Source organism: Phyllobates terribilis, unplaced genomic scaffold (assembly GCF_046119375.1).
Source record: "Phyllobates terribilis strain yellow unplaced genomic scaffold, ASM4611937v1 Scaffold_181__1_contigs__length_3860067, whole genome shotgun sequence".
Taxonomy (NCBI): Eukaryota; Metazoa; Chordata; class Amphibia; order Anura; family Dendrobatidae; genus Phyllobates; species Phyllobates terribilis.
In genome coordinates this window covers 3,145,382-3,163,840 of record NW_027362941.1, presented here as the reverse complement: position 1 = coordinate 3,163,840, position 18,459 = coordinate 3,145,382, and the positions used below count along the sequence as shown (strand labels likewise).

General features: G+C 43.4%; 1 protein-coding gene across 8 annotated transcripts in view; it reads left to right on the top strand.

The window, feature by feature from the left end:
• EYA3 (EYA transcriptional coactivator and phosphatase 3) overlaps positions 1–18,459 on the top strand; it is a 373,281-nt gene that overhangs the window by 195,521 nt on the left and 159,301 nt on the right. For 5 of the 8 annotated variants that reach the window (XM_073664982.1, XM_073664980.1, XM_073664984.1 and 2 more), the window contains 2 exons: positions 9,060–9,118; positions 11,939–11,978. The exons of 2 other annotated variants lie outside the window; for them this stretch is intronic. In XM_073664982.1, the coding sequence (XP_073521083.1) occupies positions 9,060–9,118; positions 11,939–11,978 (99 nt within the window). The remainder of the gene's footprint in view (positions 1–9,059; positions 9,119–11,938; positions 11,979–18,459) is intronic. One more of the 8 variants, XM_073664988.1, reaches the window with a different exon arrangement.

Genomic DNA, 18,459 nt, shown 5'->3' with positions numbered 1-18,459 from the left:
CAAAGCAGTCATCAAAGCAAAAGGTGGCTACTTTGAAGAACCTAGAATATAAGACATATTTTCAGTTGTTTCATACTTTTTTGTTAAGTATATAATTTCACATGTGTTAATTCATAGTTTTGATGCCTTCAGTGTGAATGTACAATTTTCATAGTCATGAAAATACAGAAAAATCTTTAAATGAGGTGTGTCCAAAGTTTTCTTCTGTACTGTGTGTGTGTGTCTAATATATATATATATAGAGATATAGATATAGAGATATAGATATAGAGATATAGATATAGAGATATAGATATAGAGATATAGATATAGAGATATAGATATAGAGATATAGATATATATAGAGAGAGAGAGAGAGAGATCTCACCAACACAAAATAGAAAGTAGTTGTGAAATGTAATGGCAATGATGCATGGTTTTCTAAATATTTAAAACGTGTAGGTCTGAAATTTGTGATGTGCATTTGTATTCAAATCCCCCTAAGTCGAGGACAGCCTTTTGCTGCAATAAATGCTGCAAGTCTTTTGGGCTATGTCTCTACCAGCTTTGCACATTTAGAGGCTGATTTTTTTGCCCATTCTTCTTTGCAAATTAGCTCGAGCTCAGTGAGTCTTTCCCATGTATATAAACGGGACTTGATATGGACTTTGGACCTTTCAAACACATTAATATGCTTTAATATAAGCCATTTCATTGTAGATCTGGCAGTGTTTAGGGTGGTTGTCCTGCTGGAAGGTGAACCTATGCCCCAATCTCAAGTCTTTGCAGCTTCTAATAGATTTTCCTCCAGAATTTAGCAGTATTTTAGCTCCATTCATCTTCATGAACTCTGATCAGTTTCCCTGACCCTGCTGAAGAAAAGCGTACCCACAGCATGATGCTGCTACCACCATGTATTACGGAGGAGATTGTGTTTTCACGGCGATGTGTAGTTAGTTTTTCGTCACACGTGTAGCTTTGTATTTAGCCCAAAAATTTCTACTTGGGTCTCATCTGACCAAAGACCTTTTTCTACATGCTGTGTTCCCCTTCATGACTTTTTGCAAACTGCAAACGAGACTTATTGCTTCCTTTCAAAAATAGTTTTCTTCCTGCCACTCTTTTATAAAGGCCAAATTTGTGGAAAAAACGACTAATAGTTGTCCTGTAGACATATTCTCCCACCTGAGCTGTGGATTTCTCCTCCAGAGTTGGCTGCTTCTCTAATTAAATATAAAATATATTTGAAATACAAATATAGTTTCAAATGAGTAAATTCGCGCTTCCCTTTAGACCAAGAGTGTGGCTAGTTGGTGTACTAGCTCAATTTTAAAATTAGTATGCGAGTATAAATAGATCAAAATATATAAGTATAAAATTATACGATAGTGATGTAACTGTCAATGGATTGACATGAAGTCCCCAGAGTAAATGAGTGGAAAGATTCAAAGTAACAATAAAATTAGTTTATTTAGTATAATATAAAAGAAGAAAGGGTGGAATAGTTAAATCTAGATGTGGTCTTTGGAACAAGGCTAAAAAGACTGGGGTAAAATAGAATCCTGATGGGATCCGCGGTATGGATTTTCAGAAGGTGCACCGGATGGAAGTTCCTCTGTGGATAGAGAGGAAAGTATATTAATGGCTGTGGTGAGTGCTAGTGTTAGAACCTAGGGCTAATGATAATTACCTGGTGGTGGAGTTCTTGGTGTGGGTTCACAGATGGCGGATACGTCCCTAATATGACAGTGGGATCCATTTGTGAGATGGTTTTCTAGAAGATCGCAGATTAGTAGTTCTGATAAAAATAGAAGAAGGGTTAAATTGTGACGTTATTGGAGGTGGTAGTTGGGGCCTTGAATTGATAATAATTACCTGGTTTTAGGTGGTCCAATGTGGGCTCATAGGTGACGGGTTCGTCCCATGGGTGGCAGTATAAAACTGATGGAAGTCAGAGTGGGTTAATTCTACTGTCGCCTATTGTGATGGCTAGGCATATAAAAAATGGTATACCTGTAGAAGATTTCAAGGGGGTAGACCTGATGTGGTTAGTCTAGGGGACTAGATGGAGACAGGCCTGCTGGTGTTGCTGTGAATACTGTTTTTGGAGACCTAGGTAAATAATGGAGAGGGTTAATGGTGGTGTAAATGGTCAGGATGGGTCATAATCTGGAGAAAATACCTGGGTTCAGAAGTAGCACCTATAGGTTGGGGAGCCTAAGTTGTAGTATGACAGTATGCCAAGAAATGGCAGGTATCTTCTTTGTACCTCTAGGTGTCAGTTATGGTAGACTGGTCAGATGAATGTAATACTAGACCATGGACCTGCAGGAGGGAGACAGGAACGGAGGGGTTAAATGATAGTGGGCGCTGTCCAGATGGTCGGTCTGTGCAGCGTAGCCTGATGGCTCGTGGAGCTATCAGAGCTGTTCTATAGCAGCTGCTACTGTTTGCTCGTGCGGAGGTTTACAGCTTACCTCCGTTCTGAAGTCCGTTGGTCTGTGTAGCGGAGATGGCTGGCTTACCTCCGTGTGTAGCCTCCGTCTGTTTGGGAAGTGTCCCCAGGCGGGAGAGTGCAGGGAGGAACGAGTAGAGGGGGAGTAGAGTCCCGGCCGGTGACTCTAACTCCTCGATGCCTGTGTTAGCGATGCAGGGCCTTCCAGGACCTGACGTGACGTCAGTCACGTGTGGAACACGTGATTAGGCTAGTACGATGTGGCAGAAGGACCTATTCCTACGCGTTTCGAAAGCTGCGGCTTTCTTCATCGCGGTGTTAGTCACCGGCCGGGACTGTACTCCCCCTCTCCTCGTTCCTCCCTGCACTCTCCCGCCTGGGGACACTTCCCAAACAGACGGAGGCTACACACGGAGGTAAGCCAGCCATCTCCGCTACACAGACCAACGGACTTCAGAACGGAGGTAAGCTGTAAACCTCCGCACGAGCAAACAGTAGCAGCTGCTATAGAACAGCTCTGATAGGCTACGCTGCACAGACCGACCATCTGGACAGCGCCCACTATCATTTAACCCCTCCGTTCCTGTCTCCCTCCTGCAGGTCCATGGTCTAGTATTACATTCATCTGACCAGTCTACCATAACTGACACCTAGAGGTACAAAGAAGATACCTGCCATTTCTTGGCATACTGTCATACTACAACTTAGGCTCCCCAACCTATAGGTGCTACTTCTGAACCCAGGTATTTTCTCCAGATTATGACCCATCCTGACCATTTACACCACCATTAACCCTCTCCATTATTTACCTAGGTCTCCAAAAACAGTATTCACAGCAACACCAGCAGGCCTGTCTCCATCTAGTCCCCTAGACTAACCACATCAGGTCTACCCCCTTGAAATCTTCTACAGGTATACCATTTTTTATATGCCTAGCCATCACAATAGGCGACAGTAGAATTAACCCACTCTATCTGACTAACATCAGTTTTATACTGCCACCCATGGGACGAACCCGTCACCTATGAGCCCACATTGGACCACCTAAAACCAGGTAATTATTATCAATTCAAGGCCCCAACTACCACCTCCAATAACGTCACAATTTAACCCTTCTATTTTTATCAGAACTACTAATCTGCGATCTTCTAGAAAACCATCTCACAAACGGATCCCACTGTCATATTAGGGACGTATCCGCCATCTGTGAACCCACACCAAGAACTCCACCACCAGGTAATTATCATTAGCCCTAGGTTCTAACACTAGCACTCACCACAGCCATTAATATACTTTCCTCTCTATCCACAGAGGAACTTCCATCCGGTGCACCTTCTGAAAATCCATACCGCGGATCCCATCAGGATTCTATTTTACCCCAGTCTTTTAATTGTCTTTTTAGCCTTGTTCCAAAGACCACATCTAGATTTAACTATTCCACCCTTTCTTCTTTTAAATTATACTAAATAAACTAATTTTATTGTTACTTTGAATCTTTCTACTCATTTACTCTGGGGACTTCATGTCAATCCATTGACAGTTACATCACTATCGTATAATTTTATACTTTTATATATTTTGATCTATTTATACTCGCATACTAATTTTAAAATTGAGCTAGTACACCAACTAGCCACACTCTTGGTCTAAAGGGAAGTGCGAATTTACTCATTTGAAACCATTTTTGGTACCACACTCTGATACCAGTCGGACAAGTAGTGGCTCTTGTTCCAAATTTGCTGCAAGCCCAACTGACCACCTACCAGCGCCACTGCTCTTTGTTAATCCATAATATAAATAGGACTGTCCCAATTTGGGTACACCCTTTCATTGTGGGATGGCTTTTACGCTCTTTTTGATCAAAAACCGTGTTTATGAAGTACCCTTTGTTGTTTATATGTACTGATACTATTTACTTAGAAACAATGAGCATATACCCAACTGTAAATATCTAAGGTTTTGCTTCTCCTTAGTGCTCTCCTTGCTTGGGATGTCAGTTTAGGTGGATGGCAATGTCTGGGTAGGTCTAAAGGTGCCATACTCCTTCCATTAGATGATGGATTGAACAGTGCTCCTTGAGATACTCTATGCTTGGGCTATTTTTTTTTATAACTTAACCCTGCTTTACTTTTCTCCACAACTTTATCCCTTACCTGTCTGGTATTTTTATGGTCCTGTTTGATCCCTAATGTTCTCAAACAAACCTCTGAGACGTTCACAGAACAGCTGTAGTTATACTGAGAATAAATTACACACAGGTGGACTCCATTTATTAATTGTGATTTCTGGTGGTAATTGGTCACTCAGTATTTTATTTAGGGGCATCAGGCTATGAATACTTCAAAAACTCAAACCCCAAATCCGGGTCCATTACAAAAAGAAAAAAAAATCTCCCAGCAACTAGCTTGCTGTAGCTTTCTCTCCATGCTTCACATCACCGAGGCTAACCGCCTTGGTGACACAAACATTCCATCCAGGACCTGTCCAGCTGCATCCTTACATATTGCCCCCACCTCCCTGGCCAAAACAGGGGCTGGACGTCTTCGGCCAACATAGTGTACACTTGAGAGAGAATCTGTGTTCAAATGTAGTCTCCCAGGCCTATGTTCTACATGGAAGCCGAAGTCTTGAGGGGCTAGAAACCACTGTATTACCCGTGCATTGTTTCCTTTATTCTCCTGCATCCATCTCAGTGGGGCATGCTTGGACACCAACCTAAACTTCCGTCCCAACAAATAGTACATTAGGGCATCCAGTGCCCATTTAATTGCCAAGCACTATCTCAATTAGATAACTGGGTTCTCCTCCCCGTTTACCTCCTGTGACATGACAGCGCAAATCCCTACATCAATGCATCAGCGCCAGACTTCTCAAAGGAGTTCATAGTCCAGACTATCCTTACTTGTTACCTACAGTGGGTCAGCTTTCGCTTTTGAAAAGCCGCCTCTGCTTCCGGTGACCGCCAAGAAATGGCCGACTTTGTACCTTTCAGGAGGTCAGTAAGTGGTACCACAGTGAAATTAGGCACAAATCTCCTGTAGTAGCCCACAATTACCTGGAATGCCCTGACCTTTCTCTTGGTGAAGGGGTGTGGCTAGATATGCATCACATCTATTTTGTTAATCTGGGGTTTGATTTCGCCCCCTGCCTACAACATAGCCCAGATACTTGGCCTCCTCCATCCTGATGGCACATTTCTTCACGTTGATGGTAAAGCCAGCCTTCCTTAGAGCATCAAGTATCGCCTGGACTTTCTTCAGATGACTAGCCCAATCCTGGCTGAATATGACGGTCATCTAAGTAGGCCATTGTGTGCATTTTGTGAGGGGCTAGGACCTAGTCCATGGCCATCTGAAAGGTGGCCCAAGTCCCCCTGCAACACAAACTGCATTCTGACATATTGGTAACATATCCATCCAGTGTGCACAAGGCTTTTTTCCAGGACTTTCCTCCTGACTGTACTATGGAGGACGTCCTTCATATCCTTACAGGGACAGGAATCGCAAGAGGTTAAAAGCCCCCTCCCACCCACACCACTTAGTGTTTTTTCCTGTCCCTGTAAGGACAGGTGCTGGAGAAGAAGCAGGAGTTAAAGCCTCAGGAAGAAAGGAGGTTACCTGGTGGATTGAGTGATCGGGCGGGTCAATCTCTCCTTCCCCCTGTCAAGCGGTCCGGGGTCGATACCCCCCCGAAGAGGGGGTGGGGGTTCCTCAGCCATGTCCCAGTCTAGTGGAGGAGCTCCTGGGGTCTCGAGCCGCTTTCCTCCCAGTGTGGCCTCTCGGCTCTTGTCTGCCGGCGAGACACCTCTCATCCTGACCCTCCGGCGTGTTACGTACCATAATAAATTTAAAACCCTTGAATCGTTGGATAAAATACAAGAAGTTCAGCATGGAATCCATGAAAACTACCATCCCCTTTGTAGAATAAAAGCGCGGTCATTTTCACAATAGTAGACCTAAAAAATGTGTATTACCATGTTCCGGTTCACCCTTACTGACAAAAATACTTTTGTTTGCAAAAAGAGTCCAGGGAGAGATCTGCCACTTTCAGTTTCAGTGTCTTCTCTTCGGTCTTGCATTGGCACCAAAGGTCTTCTCAAAATTTGATTTCAGAGGTTGTTGCCTTTTTAAGGAAACAAAACCTCATTTATAATACCCTATCTAGATGATTTCCTGTTGGTGGCCAACTCGGATTAAGAATTACAGACCCATCTAAGGGTATCAATTTCCACCCTAGAGAATCTATGGTGGATTATAAACCTAGAGAAGTCGGACCTAGTCCCGGGGACCAGGAAAACATTTCTGGTGGTTCTTCTAGACTCAGAGTCAAGAATATCATCTTTTTTAACCGAAGGAAAAACAGAAGATAGTGATAGACAGAATCAGTCTTTTTCTAAAAGGCCGGCGCTCAGAATGGCGATGAAGTTTCTGGACACTTTAACATCTTGTATTCGCTGTGTCTGATGGAGTCAGGCCCACTCAAGGGAACTTTAGAGGGCTATTCTATCAGCCTGGGACAGAAGACAAATAACACTGGTCAGAGAAATCTACTTATACCCAGTGGTAAGAAGATCGCTAAATTGATGGATCAACCCGAAAAATCTTCAATTAGGCATCCCATGGATAACATTCCCTTGCGTAACCATTACTACCGACGCAAGCAGGTAAGGATGGGGAGCCCATCTGGAAGGAAGTTTTTTTCAGGTTGTTTGGCCACCAGAAATCCAGACACAGTCTTCCAATTACAGAGAACTGTGCGAGGTGTGGCAGACTCTAAAACAAAGCCAACCTCTACTAAAGAATCAGCACATAAAGATTCTATCGGACAACGTGACAACAGTATTCTTTTTGATCGAAAAAACAATCCTGTTGATCTCAGCAATCCATCTGAATGGTTCCCAGAACAAGGTCGCAGATTATTTAAGCAGAAAGAAGGTTTGACCAACAGAGTGGGAACTAAACGAAGAAGTGTTCCAGCAGCTGTGTCAACTTTGGGGTTTTCCCTCAAGTGGACCTTTTTGCAACAAGGGTCAGGAGGTTTTGTTCATTAAACCCTTTGGACAATCCAGAGGGCATCGATGCCCTGAATCAGGTCTGGCGTGTGACCCTATCTTACGCCTTTCCCCCCCAATAGCCTTAATCTCAAGCATCCTGAGAAAGATTCAGGAGGACCAGGCAAAGGTACTCCTGATAGTCCCCATTTGCCGAAGAGAAGTTGGTTCCCCCTGTTAAGAAAGATTTCACTAGAAGAGCCTATTCCCTTGAGGGAAGACCTAGTCTTTCAGGGTCCAGTCTTATACCACGACCTGAAGAAACTCGATCTGTCAACATGGATCCTGAGAGGGAGATCCTGAAATTTCGGGGTCTTTCCAATCCGGTAATATCCACAATGCAGGCAAGTAGGAAGCCAGTCACTTCCACCATCTATAAGATCTGGAGGAGATTCTGTTCTGAGAGTGGCAGCTCTGTTATAGATACATCTCGCCCTAATATTCCTAAGATATTAGAATTCCTTCAAGCTGGGTTCATTAAGGGTTTAAGGCCTAGAATGCTAAAGATTCAGATAGCAGCTCTAAGCTTTTTTGATTTTCCCTTGGCCTCTCATCCTTGGGTGGCTAGGTTTTCTAAGGCCACTCAAAGATGAAGACCCAGAATAAGGAAGATTATGGCCCCATGGGACTTAAATCAAGACCTTAATGCTTTGTGTAAACACCCATACGAACTCGGGGAAAATATTAAGATTGCTAGTCTATCCCTGAAGACGGCATTCCTGGTGACCATAACTTTCGGCTAAGAGGACAGGGGAAATACAGGCCTTATCAATGCAAAATCCATACTTGCAGATTCTTGATAATCAGATAATTCTTGAATTCAACCCAGCGTTCATGCCCAAAGTAGTTTCCTCTCAGAATTTAAATCAGGAAGTGATTTTACCCTCCTTTTGCCAACAACCCAAAAACGAAAAGAGCAGTTCCTGCATTCTTTTAGATGTAAGACAGTCGGTTATTACATACTTCCAAGCTACTCGTGATTGGGAACAGGACTCTAACCTATTTGTCCAGTACCGAGATAAAAGTAGAGGGAAGAAAGCTTCAAAACAAACTTTGGCAAGGTGCATTACATCCACAATAACTGCCACCTATACTTCAGAAAATGTCTCCCTCTATGGGTTTAAAAGCCCATTCTACCAAAGCAGTCTAAACCTCCTGGGCAGAGAGAGCAGGGTCTTCTGTTGAACAGATCTGCAGAGAAGCCACATGGTCTAGTGTAAAAATACATTTTGCAAACATTATAAATTAGATATTTTGTCTGGGCATCAGATGGCTTTTGGTAGGAAGATTCTACAGGCAGTAGCCCCGCCCTAGGATGTGTCATGCTTTGGTATTCTCCATAGTGCCGTCAGGAGGGACATCCAGGAAAACCGGAATTAGACTTACCGGTAATTGTTTCCAGTAGTCCATCCTGACTGCACAGTTAGTTCCCTCCCCTATAAATTTCTAATGCTTTGTGAAGTAACATTGTATAGAGATTTAATAAACAAAACTTGCAGTGTGGTACTTGAATTAACACTTAGTGGTGTGGGTGGGAGGGGGCTTTTAACTTCTCGCTTTTCCTATCCCTGTAAGGATATGAAGGACGTCCTCCGTAGTACCGTCAGGATGGACTCCTGGAAACATAATTACTGGTAAGCCTAATTGCGTTTTTTTCCTTGGTCTCTTTGGAAAGGGGTATTTGCCAGTAGCCTTTGGTGAAATCGAGTGTGGTGATGTACCGAGCCAGCCCTAATATTTCAATGAGCTCATCCACACTGGGCATTGGGTAGATGTCAAATTTGGAGACTTCATTAAGTTTTCTGTAGTCGTTAAAGAACTTCCACCCCCCATCTGACTTTGCCACCAACACTTTAGGACTCTTTCGAGATCCCCTCTTGTCGGGCTTTTTATGGTATCTGATAGAGCTTCAAGTTGACACGAACATGAGGCTCCGTGAGAATTTCGTGCTCATTGACCTGGTTTAGACTTGGTAACTCCGTGAACAGGTCTTTATTTGGCTGCAACAACTGCTGATATTGCTGCATTTCAGAGTGAAACAAAGTTTCTGCCACCTTGACCTCTTCAACTTTAGCTTCAGAGTTGGCCACAAAGCAAGGAGCTTCTCGAAGTACCCTATCCTGCCAAGATTTGATCAAGTTGACATGATAAACCTGGTAGGACGTCCTTTTTCCTGGTTGGTGAACTTTGTAGTTGACCTCACCAATTTCCTAGAGACCCTGCCACTTTGCTAGGAACTTGCTCTCAATGGGGGGCACCAGGACAAGTACTCGATCCCCAGAATTGAACTCACTCTAGCCAACCTATAATGCACCCTGGACTCTGTCACTTGTGCTTTGAGGAGGTGCTCTTTCACGATAGCCAATAAGTTGGCAAGATGTTCTTGCATCGGGGCCACGTTTTAGAACACTTCTGTAGGGTGAGGTCTCCGCTTACCAGGTTTCTTTCATTACCTTCAGCAGTCCATGGGGTTGTCGGCCGTACAGTAGTTTGAATGCGGGAAAAACCCGTAGGAGCTTGTGGAACTTTCCTGATGGAGAATAAAGAAATATACAGACCCAGTCTCTGCTGTCCTTTTTCAACATGCATTTTAGGGTTATATTAAGCCTCTCTACCAGACTGTCTGTATGGGGATGGTACACTGAAGTCCTGATCTGCGAAATTCGTAGCACTTTATGTAAATCATTCTCATGACATTTTACATGAACTGGGTCCCTTGATCCATTAATATTTCCTTGGGAAGACCCATCCGAGAGAAGATGGGAAACTACTCTCAAGCTATACTTAGAGGAGGAGTTTCTCAATAGCACTCCCTCCAAGTACGGTGTGGCGTAATCTAGGTCCACCAATATATATTGCTGTTTTCTAGTGGACTTTGCCAGGGGACCCACTAAATCCAAAGTCCCTTAGTTCCATTGCCCATTATCTAGGTTCTGTTTGAACGCATAGTTATGAAATTGGCCACCATGGAGGTTAGCTTGTTTGTATGTGGAAGAGGAACTTCAGTAACTCAAAATTTCTCTGTAGCATCCGGGCTAGTAGAACCTCTGGAGGATCCGCTCCTGGGTCTGGTCTACTCCTAGATGCCTACCGAACACATGAGAATGTGCAATATCTGACACTCTGCATCAATAGAGTCCTGGCTCCAGCAATTGCTCTATTACCTCGTCCCTTCGCTTGATTACGCTATACAAGAGATTCCCAATCATAGCATAATATGGATTCAGCATGTAAGCCCCTGGCTCCTGATGAACACTATTTGATCCCAGCACATTCTCAAGAGCATCTTTTAGTGTTTAATCCCTGAGCTGGGTGATTCCAAAGTCTCCCCACAACCAGCTCGGGCACATTGGTCTTGGAAGATGCTTTTTCACCCTCATTGCCAGCCACACAATAAATGGAAAGTCGTTGGCCTCAGCATGCGACAAGGTTTCTTAAACGTGGCCGGGTTGCCAGCTGGACTACCATGCGTTACCGCTTTCTCCCACAGGTTCCAAAACTGCCTCAACGTCATCACCCTGAGTAATTTTCTGCAATGCCCCTCTTAGTCTTTCTTACCTGGGACTCATCACTTTGGTTTGGGGAAAGTGCAGTTTCCCTGGCCCAACTGTCTGCCAAGAGTGTCATCTGCTGTATCTGTTGCTGATACAGCTGGAACTGTTGCTGGTTTCCTGCAGGGCCTGCTGTGGCTGCTGCATATTGTTATGGACCAGCTGCTTACTTAGCTCCTCCATGTTTCCCAATTGTGCTTACACTGCTGCAGCTGCCTTCACCCAGGACATAGACTGCAGTTAGTGCTTACCTTTGCTCATTGTGGTCTTATGCCCGCATTTCATCCACCAATTGTAGGAGTGCGACTCTCTGGTAGACTCTTAAGTATACACAGGCACAAAGTTCTTATGTTGAAGCAGTGAGCAGTTGAAGTCCAGCAATAACGTTCCATCCTGCAACACAAAACAGCATTTTTCCAATACATCCCTCCTGACAGCATAAGCGGAGGTAGTCCTTCTTTGACCTATAGTGGGACAGGAACATAAGAGAGGTTAAAGGGCCCCTCCACCCTCCATTGTTTTTCCTGTTTCTACAGGGGATAGTTGCATGAGAGGTTGCTCCTAGAGTGAAGATCTCCTGAGGAGCTTAGTTGTACGGACACAGAGGGGGGGGGGTCTCTGCCTTCCCCCTGTCAAGCGGTCTGTGGCTTGCATCTTTCTAGATGGGTCTCTCAGCCATCTGTTTCTATGAGGAACTCCGCATTGGTAATGGCAGCATAGGATACCTGCCAGACTGCATATTTCCTTAGTTTCATTAAGATCCGGCCCTTTAGATCTCAAGTAAAGATCTAAGGATTCATAATAAATGTCTGTGAATCCTAGATGAGTAATGTATAAACCTCTCAATGCTCTGATGCTCTGCCCATTTATCCATATACTAACAGTTATTCTTTGATCTTCCAGGAATCCAGGGCCTCTGTCCTGCAGGACTCCTTGTTCTATGGTAAGCTGGTCTGTAACCAAGGTTTAATCTGAACCCTTTTAGATTGATGAAGGAACAGTCCTTTGTTACTGAGCATATGCAAACTTATTATTGGTCTGCAGCAGTCCTCATTGTGTTGTGGCAATGGCTATCACCATTCTTTTGCTGGGCAATAAGATTTGTTTTTAGGTCTATTCCGTTGCAGTGGTGTTATAAGTATAATCTAACAATCACCTCTGTTCATTATTAGTGTTGGGGTACAACAGGGTGTGTCTCACTTTCTGTTTCTGCTATTTGGTTTATAACTTTCATACTGAATTTGGCCATTATAGACCTATATCAGACACTCACTACTGTGATTTATCTTTGCAGATTTCTTTAGTTGTCTGTTTCTTGTGATCTTTCAGATCATTTCTATATCTATCCTGGTTCTTGCCTGAGACTTTGGTCCTTGGTGCTTCTGTACCCACGCTGGTGCTATTACTTTGGTACTACTCCACTGGTGCTGTCCGGAGGGACTTATTGGAAAAAGGGAATTGGACCGATTGGTAATTCGATTTCCAGGTAGTCCCTCAGGACAGCACCCTTATTTTCCCTCCCTTATGTTTATGTTTAGGCTTGCACAAGATCGATCTTCCTGCAGATCGTTCATTCATCAAGTAGCCGTGGCTCGAGATTGAGCTGAAACTGTCAAAGGGTTTCTTACATATGAGTTATAGTAGCACGTATAGACTATTTGCATCCATCCTTCTGTGGTACTTTGGAAAACACTGGAAGGTGGAGGTGGGAGGGGCATTTTAACCTCTCTGTGATCCTGTCCTGTCATAGGTCAAGGACGGACTATCTCCACTGGTGCTGTCCTGAGGGGCTTCCTGGAAATCGAATTACTCGTAGGTCTAATTCCCTTTTTCTTCATCAAACCGTAAACAAGAGAAAAAGTCCATATACATATCTTCTTCAGTTTCATACCAACCATGCACTTAATAGCCTCTGTCAGGACTGTACACATACTGGCAGGCGACCAGTCCATGTATTATTATTTATCCTATATAGTATATCAAGGCTGCATTATACAATATATGTACATTCTACCTTTTGTGTCTCCCCCATTTCCTCATAGACTGTAAGCTTGCGAGCAGGGCCCTCACTCCTTTTGACATGAGATATGCTTATTCTGTATTGTCTGTATATGTCCCCCCTAAAATTTGTAAAGTGCTGCGGAATATGTTGGCGCTATAAAAATAAAAACTATTACTATTATATATATATACAGGCACATGTGGGTTCACCCATTCAGATAAATGTTTAGTCACTGCCAGAGACTAAGAGATGGACAACATAACAAGATCCTTATCTCTTCCCACATACAGATACTTCTGAGGCAGGTGAGCCTCCTTAAAATAGCCTGGTCAAACCCACAAGTGGAGATATGGGAACGGCCAGGCTAACCACACATCTACCATCCAGGACCTGCCTAGCTGCATCCTCATGAATAAGTGTGTACTTTGTTCTGTACAGAGTTGAATGTGCTGACAACAAAATCACACACAAATCATCAATGGAAATCAAATTTATTAACCAATGGAGGCCTGGATTTTGAGTCACCCCCAAAATTAAAGAGGAAAAACATACTACAGGCTGATCCAACTTTGATGTAATGTCCTTAAAACAAGTCAAAATGAGGCTCAGTATTGTGTGTGGCCTCCACGTGCCTGTATGACCTCCCTACAACGCCTGGGCATGCTGCTGATGAGGTTGCGGATGGTCTCCTGTGGGATCTCCTCCCAGACCTGGACTAAAGCATCCGCCAACTCCTGTACAGTCTGTGGTGCAACGTGAGGTTGGTGGATGGAGCGAGATATGATGTCCCAGATTTGCTCAATCAGATTCAGGTCTGGGGAATGGGCGGACCAGTCCATAACTTCAATGCCTTCATCTTGCAGGAACTGCTGACACACTCCAGCCACATGAGGTCTGGCATTGTCCTGCATTAGGGGGAACCCAGGGCCAACCGCACCAGCATATGGTCTCACAAGGGGTCTGAGGATCTCATCTCGGTACCTAATGACAGTCAGGCTACCTCTGGTGAGCACATGGAGGGCTGTGCGGCCCTCCAAAGAAATGCCACTCCATACCATTACTGACTCACTGCCAAATCGGTCATGCTGAAGTATGTTGCAGGCAGCAGATCGCTCTCCATGGGGTCTCCAGACTGTCAATTCTGTCACATGTGCTCAGTGTGACCCCGCTTTCATCTGTGAAGAGCACAGGGCGCCAGTGGCGACTTTGCCAATCCTGGTGTTCTGTGGCAAATGCCAAGCGTACTGCATGGTGTTGGGCTGTGAGCAACCCCCATCTGTGGACGTCAGGCCCTCATACCACCCTCATGGAGTCGGTTTCTAACCGTTTGTGCACACACATGCACATTTGTGGCCTGCTGGAGGTCATTTTGCAGGGCTCTGGCAGTGCTCCTCCTGTTCCTCCTTGCACAGAGGCGGAGGTAGAGGTCCTGCTGCTGGGTTGTTGCCCTCCTACGGCCCCCTCCACATCTCCTGGTATACTGGCCTGTCTCGTGGTAGCGCCTCCAGCCTCTGGACACTACGCTGACAGACACAGCAAACCTTCTTGCCACAGCTCGCATTGATGTGCCATCCTGGATGAGCTGCACTACCTGAGCAACTTCTGTGGGTTGTAGAGTCCATCTCATGCTACCACGAGTGTGAAAGCACAACCAACATTCAAAAGTGACCAAAACATCAGCCAGAAAGCATTGGTACTGAGATGTGGTCTGTGGTCCCCACCTGCAGAACCACTCCTTTATTGAGGGTGTCTTGATAATTGCCAATAATTTACATCTATTGCACATTCCATTTGCACAACAGCATGTGAAATTGATTGTCAGTGTTGCTTCCTAAGTGGAAAGTTTGATTTCACAGAAGTTTGATTCACTTGGGAGTTATATTCTGTTGTTTAAGTGTTCTCTTTATTTTTTTGAGTAGTGTATATAAAAATAAACCAGCCTAGATTTAACCCTTAATTTCTTACTCTTATTGGATACAAAGTTTGTGCTTTATTAGATTTTATTATTGTATGATACAAAACAACTACATTTGTGCAATGCCTTTAAAAAGTAACCAACAAAACATATAATACAAAAGTGCACAGGGTGAAAGGAATCCAATCATATGCTGCGTTAATCACACATTACTCACTCACCACTGACATTACTCTTGTATCTCTCATAAACTTCAATGACTTTCCGATAGCGAAATGCCAGCTTTCTCATCCAGTCCATCCCACCTTGTACCCCAGTGCCTGAGGGATGATTCCGGTTCACTGTAGAACTATTAAATCCATCTGTGGTAAAGCTGTAGTTACTGCAATACAAGAAAGCAATTCAAAACTCAATTGTTAATCTATTTTCAGAAATGCAAAAATTCTTAGTTTTTTTTATTTTGGAGAGAGGATAGACAAGATTGAAATACGTGGCCTTCTTGTCAGGCTGATCCAAACACCCATGTGTGATCACACTGGTCAGCAGTTGAACATCTCTGCCAAACAATTGAACTGGATGTGTATGGAACATCGCAAAAGAGCATGCCTAGCCCCACTACAATGAGCATACTCAATCTATCCAAACTCCATACACGATAGTTACTCTTTAATGTTCTGCTAATGGTAGCAATTTTTTTAAAAAAAAGGATTGTCCAATGCTTTTATATTGGTGCCCTAACCTTAGGATAGATCCATCAATGGCAGATCCATGATCAGTTGTGGAGAATAGCAGCTGTATAGTGGTCGCAGCAGGATACTACAGATCCACTCATTCATTCGAACAGGGGCAGATGTGCAGTATCCGGGTGCAGTCACTATACAGTTGATGGAACGGTGCACCTCCATCAATCTATACGATGGTTTAGCTTTAACTAGGTCAATGTCAGAAGTATCAGACAACCCCTTTACTTGTGAATTTCTACAGTGCTTTTCGGGAGTGGAAAAAAATGCAGCACCAACACGTTGCATAAATGTAAATGAGATTTGCATGTCATTTTACAATGGGGCCCTAGGGCAGACAGATGCAATGGCATTCATCAAGAATATGGCCAGTTTCAGACATATACCTCATGAGCATATACAACCGACCATAGCGGTAAACACCAAGTGCACTTAGTCTATCACTTGTATCTGACAATCCCTGGTCCATATTCTGATGCTGGTCTTGTGAAATTCAAAATAAGAAAAGCTGAACTTCCACTGGCCAGCTTGAAGGGAACCTTTCATATCATTCATGCTACTCAGTTACTCAAACCATGAGCAGCATGACTTTATAGCAGGCATGTATGCTTTGCACTGAAATGCTCTTGCGTTTCAGAGAAAAGATTATATATGATTATATATATATATATATATATATATATATTTTTTTTTTTAAAAGCCAGGCGATATTCAGAGGCCGGTCCTACTGTCCTACTGAATAGACTGTTAGAATTTGTATTATGGCAAGAAAAAAGCAGCTAAGTAAAGAAAAACGAGCGGCCATCATTACTTTAAGAAATGATTGTCAGTCAGCGCAAAAAATTGGGAAAACTTTGAAAGTGTCCCCAAGTGCAATTGCAAAAACCATCAAGTGCTGCAAAGAAACTGGCTCATATGAGGACCGCCCCAGGAAAGGAAGACAAAGTCTATTCAGTAGGACTATCAGCTGTGTATCCACCTGACTTCTGTGCTACACAACTGATGGTCCCAACCCCATTTATAAGGCAAGAAATCCCACTTATTAAACCAGACAGGGCACACCTGTGAAGTGAAAACCATTTTCGGTGATTACCTCTTGAAGCTCATCAAGAGAATGCCAAGAGTGTGCAAAGCAGTCATCAAAGCAAAAGGTGGCTACTTTGAAGAACCTAGAATATAAGACATATTTTCAGTTGTTTCACACTTTTTTGTTAAGTATATAATTCCACATGTGTTAATTCATAGTTCCGATGCCTTCAGTGTGAATGTACAATTTTCATAGTAATGAAAATACAGAAAAATCTTTAAATGAGAAGGTGTCCAAACGTTTGGTCTGTACTGTATGTATGTGTGTATACACACTATATATATATATATATATATATATATATATATATATATATATATATATATATATATATATATATATATATATATATATATATATATATAATATCTACTATATAATTGTCTTATCCTGTCTGTCTGTCCAGGAAATCCCGCGTTGCTCACCGATTTGGGCGCCAAATTTAAATATCGGCCGCGACCAATCAGCACAGCGGTGTTTAAATGTGGAGCCAAGATCGGTGATTGGTCGCGGCCGATATTTAAATTTGGCGCCCAAATCGGTGATTGGTTGCGGGCAGCGCCAGCGACCAATCAGCGATTTTTAACACAAATGTCCGGACCTTTGTAACACCATGCGGATACTGTGGGGACATCAGCGGCTAGGGTGTGAAGGGAGGACCGGGGAGCGGCGCTGCGGGTCGGGATACTTCTGCTGCGAGCAGTCGCTCATCTCCCGGCTTCTCGGAGTGGAAGTATCCACACAGGCAGCGGCGCTCCCCAATCCTCACTAATACGATTCCGCTCCCCGCTCCTCACCAATACGATTCGCTGATTGGTCTCGTGCGGAGAGCGCGACCAATCAGTGATCTTGGCGCTAAAGTTAAACACCACTCTGCTGATTGGTCGCGGCCGCTGCCCGCGACCAATCACCGATTTGGGCTCCACATTTAAATAACGGCCGTGACCAATCACCGATCTTGCCGCGACTTTTAAACACTGCAGTGCTAATTGGTCGCGGACGCCAGCCGCGACCATTCAGCGAGATTGGCGCCAAATTTAAACAACGCTCTGCTGATTGATCGCGGTCGCTGGCTGAGATCAATCAGCAGTATTGGCGCAAAATTTAAACCCCACTCTGCTGATTGGTCGCGGTCGCCGGCCAATCAGCGATTTTGGTGCCAAATTTAAACACTCTCTCCATTCCTCACTAACACGGTTCGCTGATTGGTCGCGGGCGGCGGCTGCGACTAATCAGCGATTTTGGCGCAAAATTTAAACATTGCTCTGCTAATTGCGCCCCGTCGGCCGCATACCTATTCTAGAATACCCGATGCATTAGAATTGGGCCACCATCTAGTGTGTATATGTATATATAGGTATATGTATATATATATGTATGTATGTATATGTGTATATATGTATGTATATGTGTATATATGTATGTATATGTGTATATATGTATGTATATGTGTATATATGTATGTATATGTGTATATATGTATGTATATGTGTATATATGTATGTATATGTGTATATATGTATGTATATGTGTATATATGTATATGTATGTATATATATATATATATATATATATATATGTATATATGTGTATATATATATGTATGTGTATATATATGTGTGTATATATATATGTATGTGTATATATATATGTATATATATATATATGTATATACATATA